At 39.1% G+C, this 9,631-nt stretch overlaps 1 protein-coding gene across 1 annotated transcript in view; it reads left to right on the top strand.

Moving 5' to 3' along the window:
* The first annotated feature begins 538 nt into the window (after positions 1 to 538).
* crybg1 (crystallin beta-gamma domain containing 1) overlaps positions 539 to 9,631 on the top strand; it is a 154,711-nt gene continuing 145,618 nt past the window's right edge. The window contains exon 1 of the mRNA XM_004914550.4: positions 539 to 1,296. Within this exon, the coding sequence (XP_004914607.2) occupies positions 977 to 1,296 (320 nt within the window). The 5' untranslated portion in view covers positions 539 to 976. The remainder of the gene's footprint in view (positions 1,297 to 9,631) is intronic.

The following is a 9,631-nucleotide window of genomic DNA, read 5'->3' as shown; positions in this document are numbered from 1 at the left end:
GAGGAGTAGGTGGTCCCGGGCTAGGATGGCAGCTGGCAGCGCTAGTGGCGTTGCGCAGTTATTGGTTTGTTGCGGTTGTTTGTTATACAAACATTCAAGTTATCAGATGTTCATGATATGTTTATCATATTTTCATCCTATGTTTGATATGTTTATTATATGTTTACGTTATGCTATTTGTTTATAGTATGTTTTAAATTAAACTTCAGTTGTTAATAAATGTTCTGCGGCCCTTTTAATCCAAAGCTGGTGTCCGTGTATTTCTTCTGGAATTGGAGGGGGAGAAGGGTTGGTGTTAGATTGTAAAAGGGGTGGAGCAAGTCCCAACGATGCGCCTGTCAAGATAGATTGAGCCTCTGCTATTCTGCAGGTCCCTAGGTGTTTCTGTAACTCAGAGATGATCACGCTGCCTCCTCCCATGTGCAGGCCCCAGGGAATGGAGGTAACCTGAGCTCGGCTGGAGTGCCCCACCCCCTTGTGAGCAGCTGATCCCACACGCTTTGTGTATGCTGCCAGCACTGGGAACTGAGTTAAGAGCTTGCGGATCCTGTCCGGTGCACATCTCTCTGGGGTGTCGGGAAAACTTTTATTTTTTTAGGCACAACAAACTGTAGTAGAAGGAAAACTTAAGAGACAGTTGCTGGCATAGTTGTGGGCCGGTACATAATGGGAGCTGCCACAACGTCAATACTGTGTGGCATATTGGCTTTAGGATGGTAGAAGTATTTCATCACTGACACCCTCCTTATGGGATTAATTGTTTCTCAATATACCAGTATGCTAAAGGGCATCCATGTGGTATAAGAGCTAACCCTTGTCTATTTGTAATTATTACTGCCTTAGTAGAGGATATATTTTTGGTAATGTTTGTAAAAGCACAACTTTGTCGGTTTTGCACTGCTGCTCTACACAGTGTCTATTACAGTGCTTAAAAGGATAGCCATATATTTCTTTACTACTGGAACTAGCTGTCGCTATGGAGAAGGGAAAGAAGAGCGGCCTGCGCAAACTGAGCTGGTTATTCTCTAAAACTCGTTCTGGGGATGTATATAATGAGGTTACTATGGACACATCGCATGATAGCAGGAGTCGCTCAGTGGATGATCTGGAAGAGGTGATAGAGATACCCTCAAACGAGCTTTGTTCCCCTAAAGATTTAGAGGAACCATCCTCACCAGCAGAAACCAAGAAAAAATCATTTGGGAGCTGGAAACTGAAGAAGAGCAAGAGAAAAACTTGGAACCATATATCTACATCTCCACCTTCTTCTCCAGGCCTTTCTGAGAAAAGCAACAGGTAAAGTCACTTCTTTTTTTACTATCAGTAGAGCTGTCCTGTCCCTGGTTTATTTGCTAGCAAAATGTCACTGGAACATACCATTTAGAGTTTATAATTATGTATATTGTTTTAATTGCTATTGTGCATTGCTGGTTGAAATTTTCTTTTATTACTAACGCTAAACAACAGGGTGACCCATCTTTGGGCCCTGACACTAGTTAAAAGCTCTTGCTAACAGCACAACTTATTGCCACAACAAAATGCCAGAAAATACCCTGCCATAGACAATTCTGAGAATTGTCTCTGCTAAAACACACATAGAGACATTTAACAGTATTGTTTATTTTGTAGCTGCAACAAGTAGCTCTGTGTCATTGCCCAAAACCCAATCCAAAGATGTTTTACAGTCCCCAAATTAAATACACTCAGCATGGGAATGCAGAGATGCAATATTGAGAAGAGATTGGGTTTTTCCTCGTTTAAAAACCTCTTGCAGGTAATTGAGTGCAGTATATAAAATTCTGTATAGTGAAACTAAATGAATGTATCAGAGGGAGGAGAGGTGAAACAGGTGCACAGGGCCTAGTTACATGCTGACTGTACAAATACCTGTATATGATTTATAGTGCTCTAGGGAGTCAATACATACTTGCACTCTATAATTCCTGGTACCAGCACTTGGGTAATAGGAGGTGAGGTGGGGGCTTGTATCATTCAACACCACTGACTTAAATAGAATCTCCTCTTCTTTTATATCAGCACTTCCATAAATACTTGTGACCTGCTGTCATCAATGTAAGGAATGCTTTTGTTTTCATTAATGCTCTCAGATAAGGAATTTAGTTGACCTGTTATGCACAGTGCTAGAGATTATTTGAGTAGAGAGTCACTGGATGTTGGAGAAACAGAATGTTGTAAACACCAAAGTTGAGTCAGAAAGCAACACTGTATTGAGCTTTTTTTTAACAATGTTGTTAGTACAGGCAGGTCCGGACTGGGATTCAAAATAGGCTCCAGCATATCAGGTACACAGAGGCTCAAACAGTCCCTGTAGGCCCAATAAATAGTAACTGTCTATTTACTGGCATCTTATAGCAGCCCCTCTGGTATTTATCAGAATCCACAGGTATAGGTTCAATTACCCAGAAAATACTAAAATACAAGAAGGTACTTTCCCCTGGAATCTCCAAGCCAGCAATTCTTATTTTTTCAAATTATTTACTTTTTCTTGGTAATAATATACCAGCACCTTGTACTTTAGGGTAACTAAACTGCAAAATCCATGTTAATAGTTTATTTAATGTTTAAAGATAATAGATCCTATGCCTGTAGTGTTTTTTTGTTTTGCACTAGATATTTACAAAAAAATAAATATAAAATACACACACATAACATTAATTTCTAAGTTTTAAAGAATTTCTCTATACACGGGCAGCATATCTGCCCATGTATGGGCACCCATGACAGGCCTACCTGACTGATATCTGGCCTAAAATTGGCCAGATCTCGATCAGGCAGGTTTGATTTTCCCATATGATCAGGGACCGCATTGAATCGTTTATATGGTCCTCGGTCCGACAGCGCCTATGCCCACCATTTTATCATTTGGCATCTCTGTGCAGGTCTGTCACACTGGGCAGCAGTCACCCATAGATTAATGTACCATTTACATTTGTACCGCATCCTGTCATAGCATTACATCACTCCCAGGCCAGGCCAGTAAAACTGACAGATGCAGAACTGCATTAAAAGAGTGTCACATGCATAGAACATTGCTAGGCTGCCTTTTATTGGGATATTACATAAGTCCTACCTTTTAGATTGTGAGCTTTATTGAGCAGGGCCTTCTTCACCTCCAGTCAATATATGTATGTAAACAGTATGTTCTATGTCTACACCCATCTATAGGGTTGTGGAATGTGTCAGCACTTTATAAATATGTGTTAATCAAAATAATAGTAATTGATAGGTATGTGTCAAGATCACTCAAAATTACCCTTATTAATCTACACATTTGTATACATTAATAGGGTATAAGTAGAAACAACCACAATGCTTTCTCCCAGAGGTATAATAAAATATAATGTATGGCTCAAGTCAAACAATGCAGCTATTTGTCTGATTATCAAGAGTAATGGTACATATTTTGGGGTAAAGTCAGGAGTACCTGCTCTTCAAGTAGTCAGTGAGAACTGGTTCCTGGCAAAGTATTTTGAGTAGTGGTAATCAAAACTCTGCTTTGACAAGAATGTCGGAAGTTTAGTTTCACTTCATATTGCATAGTTGGTCAGTTTAATGTGCAAATGTGTGTGGACAGTGAACATGAAAAAAGTGTCATATTATACATTAAAATATTTAATCTAACAACATTTGTTACAGTTTCTATTGGCTTTACAATTTCTGGGAATAATCAAATATTACAGTAGCATTAATAATAACAAATAATAACATAATACAGAATGTAAGGAAATTTTTTTGTGCTTTGTGTGGCAGTGCTACTTGGCCAGGCTCTGCAGTGGCACATTCACTTTACAACAATGGTCTGCAAGTGAGGGTGAAAATGAGGTTGTCACTTGGAAACGCAGACTTCCACATTTCTGGACAGTTGCATGACAAGCAAACTGAACCCTTGTCGATGGTGACTTACATAGGGATTTGGGTACAGTTTTTGGCATTTGGTCTCCTGAGCGGATAACAGATGGTAGATTAAAGCTCCCATCAAACTTCCCTATACCCCCTTATACCCTTAAATATATTGGTCAGATTGATTGGTTCTATGGACAGGGGGAGCAATGTTTTATGAATAAAAAGAAGTAATTGACCTCTTGGTTGAGAAAATAGTCCCTTAAATATATGATCACATTTGGTCATACCGTGTATTAAAGCATAAAAAGGGGACTACATTCTTAAACAATTCAGGGGGTTTACAGCCTGAATCTGAGGTGTGAACCATGCCGCGGGCCAGTACTGATACCATTTAAAGTTTACACAAAGGTAAGTTATCAAAGCAGCCAGACAGGTGGGGGGCCACCAGTTGGACAGCACCGCCCTAATTAATTAACCACTAAGCATAAAACCCATGCATACAACCAAATGTCACACAAGTAGGAACCTAGAATCTATGGCACATAGGGTTAATAGAAATACTTTAAAAAACTGCAGAAAGAAACACTGAGCAGCATTTAACAAGAAGTCGTGAATGCCAGGTTCATGTGAGCATTCTCAGGGAAACAAAAACAAATCCTCCCATTTGACACTATGCCACCTTGGTAGCCAGTCCTTCTGTTTGGCAAAGGCAGTGACACAAAGGTAAACAGAGCATAGTTCATAAATAAAGTCAACTTTTTATTAAATTAAGGTCTAAATATGTGATCCTCCTCCAAAAAAACTATTCAAAATGACCAGTATGTATGGCAAGAATTCATGTTATCTCATCTCATATTTCATCCAGTCCTCATAATCTCAAATGTAGTGTAATCAAATTGTTTATTTTAACTTGAACTTACTGTTTCAATTTTAGTAACATTTGCAGACAGTGCTAATCTAAATCTTTTTGCAGTTGTAAAGCTTCATTATTATTATGTTATTATTTATGTTGAATCTTATTCAGTCTTTTTTTTATTCTTTTAATGATATGTTCAAACCACATCCTGGTTGTTAATAAATAAAAGAGGACCTTTATGAATTTAATGGATACCTTGAATATTTAAAACAGTTCAGCAGTTAATTTTTAAAGGCACCCAACCCAACATCCTGTTTCTAGCTAGGGTGTGCTTTAGTTAATCCTTTTGCCTAATTCTCTAAATTCAGGGGATCTAACTAACTGCTTCCTTACCATGTCCGGTGGTAAACTGAACAGGCAGGAATATATTTATTCATAAGATGCAACTGACATTCTGTATGTATACCACTGCTGTATCTACACATACACTAGCCACTTGCAGTAGGTTTTGCCCTCCAGTTCCTCTGCTTGCAGTCCCCCTGCTACTCTTACCCACATATGTACAAATAGAATATAAACACACATAAGAGAACTCCTACTGTATAGTGCTGATGTGGATGCAAAATCACACTACTACTGGGGCAGATTTATCAGGGTGAAATTACAATTTAGTAACTTGAAAACTCACTCACTTTCAATTTATTCTTGATATTTTTAAAAGTTTATTTATCAATTGGTAAAAGAGTTCACCATTTTATAAATACGTTTTAAAAATTACCATAGAAAGTGGGTGATTTTTTCTGTAGTGAGCTTTTATTTCGCACTTTGACAAATCTGTCCCTATGTGAGATAGACACTGGATTTTTGGTCCCTTGACATAAATGACAGGTTCATGTGCAGCTTTTGAAGCCTACTGACATGCACATTTTGGCTCTCTTTTGCTTGTTCCTTAGAGCACAGTGGAAGAGAATCCTGTGGTAGGTTTGCCATGTAATATGTATGTAATATAACTGTCCAGTACTGAAGGCATGATCTATATAAAATTTACATAAGACAAAACAGAGATTTTTGTGTTACCTGGTGACTGTATAGGGTTAATGTTGGATTATATAACCCTATACTAGTGGTACCTAAATAGTGACTGGAAAAGAAGATTTTTTGCAGTCCTGCGTATTACTGGAAGCCAAGCTTGAAGGTCAGTTCTAGAGAGATTTGGGGTGAACACTAATTTACTGTCCTAGATTATGTCCAGCACTTCTTCCATATATGTAACCTTGATATAGAGGTTACTGACCAATTATTGGAGAGCACGGGGGTTTTGATATCTTGAGCCAAAGAAGTCCAAAGAACATTGCCTTATCAAATCAAATTTAACATCTATCCTGTGCTGGTAAGGGTTCCATCCCTCCAGTTCTTAGCACAGTGCAGAAATTAGCAGACAGATCAGCTTATATTAATAATGGCTTCATACTGCAGAAGTAACCTGCACATCTTGCCAAGAGGAACTCTGAAACACCCACTATTGCTCTTTGACACAGTTTTGTGGTTGAACTATAAAGCGGCAGCATAAAAAATTCAGAATATTAGAGAAACAGCAAGAGATGTTTTTGTGCCTTGTTATCACTTTCATTAATGCTAAAAAGCATTTAAAATGTTTACAAATGTATTTCTTGTAAGAAATAAATGATCTTTCTACTAGTTAAGAAAAAGGAAAAAAAATTGTTTAATGTACAATAGTGTATAAATGGTGATTTATTTTGCAGTCAGTTATTCTCAGTACTTAATGGTGTTAAACTTTAACAAACCCAAAAGGAATATGTTAACACCAATATGGATTCATGCAGTTTACTTAGGAACAAGTACAATGTACTTTTTTTATTTACAGAGGAAAAAAGTTGAAAAATTTGCTTAAAATGGGAGATGGCTTTCCTGTAATTCAAAGTTTTCTGGGTAACAGTTTTTCAGATAAGGGATCCTATACCTGTATATTCAACCTAATCACTCAGATGACAAGATGAAAATAAAATATAAGCCAGCTACAAGTAATGTCATTACAAGTAACATCCGTTTGCCAAATGTCATGTGAGACATGCAGTTTGAACCTGAATGGTATGCTGAACCAAGGGTTTGCTTGCAAAAGAATTTTGTATGAGCTTCAACACGTTTATATTGTAAACAACCGTGTTGTTGAAAAAGGCAGTGTTTGATTGTCATAAGCCAAAGTGGTTTTCCAGTTTTTAGCATTTTATTTCTTTTTAAAGGGAAACTTAAACACTGAACAAAAACCCCTTATATACCCATCGATGTAATCCATGCCTTCAAAAAGTAGGAATAAGTGTAAGTGTAATAAGTGTAAGGTTGCTGGCAGGTAGGGCAACCGGAAAAGCTCAGCCCGAACTCGCCCACAACCCGAAGGTGATGTGCCAAGGTCGGCCCAAACCCGCCCGACCCATGGGTCCCGTGGGTATCGGGCCAGCCCGCACATCACTAGAGGAGGGGCTAAAACATTAATGTTACACATTGTAACAATGCATTGCACTGTGGTGTTCCTTTCCTTATTGATGTGTGCTGGGAATTGTGGGATTTTGAGGATGCAGGCTGAAGGCAGGTTTAGGACAGTCAACTACTGTTACATTTTTTTGAGCCTCAAAGTAGTCAGCCAGATCAGCAGGATCTGCAGGATGTGCAAATTTTTCATGAGAAATGGAGTCACTGGGAAATTCCGCATTTTGCCATTGGTGAATTATTTAGTGAAACTGCAGTGAAAATTTGCTGAGAAAAAATGGCCATTGACTTCATTATATTTGGAGCGAGGCTAGGGGAGGTAAACAGTGTATGTGGGACCAGGAGTACATTTTCCAGGTTCTTGTGAAAGCTAATAAGCTGCTGGGACACATGATTTCTTGTTTTGTTAGGGCAGCTGAAATTGATTGCTTGACTGAGCTGATAGTATTGATGACAGACAATTTGTGTGATATTTGGTTTTACCCGAGAATCAAATTGTGTGATACTCCCAATTCTGTACTGCCATTTTATGTTTTTCTTTGTAAACAACATCTAATCAAACTTTATAAATCACTGTATTTATGTAACATTTTGGATATATTATTACTAAGCAAATATTGACATTCTTCAACATAAGTTCAATGAAAACAGCTTGTGCTTGTAGTTTTTTATATTTCTTGAGCTAAACAGGACAAACAATGAAACTGAAGCTACTCCATGTTTGCTCCTTGTGAGATAAGAATTACATTCCCAATACACATTTAAGGCCCCCATACACGGGCCGATAGAAGCTGCCGATATCGGTCCCTTGGACCGATTCGGCAGCTAATCGGCCCGTGTATGGGCAGAAACGAGCGGCCTGGCCGACCGATATCTGGCCTGAAATTGGCCAGATATCGATCGGCCAGGTTAGAAAATCCGACAAGCCGATGCGGTCCCCGAACCGACTGCCCATGGCCGCAAATATAATCCGATCGTTTGGCCTCAGGGCCAAACGATCGGATTATTTTTTTTTTAAAGCAACTTCCTACCTGATATCGCCCACCCGTAGGTGGGGATATCGGGTAAAGATCCGCTCGCTTGGCGACATCGCCAAGCGAGCGGATCTTATAGTGTATGGGGACCTTTACTTTCCATGCATGTACTCCTGCTAACTAATCAGTCAAACAATAAGGGAAGGGAGATGGTTGTATACATGTAATCTAATAATCTACCTTGCAAGGACCAAACATGGAGTAGCTTTAGTCTCCTTGTTTGCCCTGTTGTGCATAAACTCTGCTCTATGAACTTATGTTGAATGAGGGGTTATACTGCCCCTTCAATTTTGTTGTGTGTTTATATGGGCTGTATGATTTAACTAGATTTGCATATACTTAAAAAAGCAATAAGGCTAATACCTCACTGGGTTGATCCTCGGCCTGCAGGGAAACACAGGCTAAAAATCAGCCCCTACGCAGGCACCAACCACCTTTTTTGCCTGCATTCAGATATATTAAATTGGCTTGTGTGCAGGCACACGTGGCGGATATCGGCTTTGAAATGTAACTCTGGTTTTTCACTAAATGTGCCTACACCCAGCCCAACACAATGGTTCCGGGTGCAGGCAAGGAAGAAGGCTGATGCAAGTGGTGGAACTAATTTCTGCAGGCACAGAATCAGCCCTGTATAGCATCAGCCTAAGGCAGAGGTTAATCCCTTTAAAAATGTACTTTTAAATGCAGGCCAATTCCCTTTTATGCAGCTTAACCTATGCTGCTAAACCTACGGCCAATTAAGAGATTCCCCTAAGGCTATTAGCATACTAAATCTTTGTTACCATCACTTTTCCTGAGACAGATCATGGTGACAGAAAGCCAAATGTACCATAAACTTAACAAAATCAGAAGCCATGTTACCAGAGCTTTGCTTAAAAGTAGGGAGGACCAAGGCAATCCCTCACATTCCCCACCCATGATCACCATGAAGTATACACACTATACATGCATAAATATATATCTGTAGAACAGAAGGGAAACTAGAAAGGGAAGTTTGAGAACAAACTTCATGTTGGTTTGAAAAACGTGGAGTCACTGGATGATAGCTGTTTTTGGCTCTACCTAGTTTTTCTAACCTTGGACCACAGTTATATAGTAAAAACCACTTTGCAAAGTTTGGGGACCCTGGTTTTAATAGTGTCTGAATGGCAGCAATTTAAATTTCCCCACTGAAAGTCAATGAGTGACATCTGATTGGTGCTCGATGGCTCAGCCAACTTTTTCTAACCTGGAACTGCAGTTACCCAGTGACGAACTCTGCAAATTTCAGGGACCCTAGGATTAATAGTTAAAGAATGGAAGCAGTTTAAATTTAAACCAATAAAAGTCAATAAGTGAATTGGGATTGGTTGTTGATGGGTGTGCCCACTTT

The sequence above is a fragment of the Xenopus tropicalis genome, chromosome 5 (genome assembly GCF_000004195.4).
Source record: "Xenopus tropicalis strain Nigerian chromosome 5, UCB_Xtro_10.0, whole genome shotgun sequence".
NCBI lineage: Eukaryota > Metazoa > Chordata > Amphibia > Anura > Pipidae > Xenopus > Xenopus tropicalis.
The sequence above is the reverse complement of the archived record's forward strand: the minus strand, read 5'-3'. Positions and strand labels throughout refer to the sequence as shown.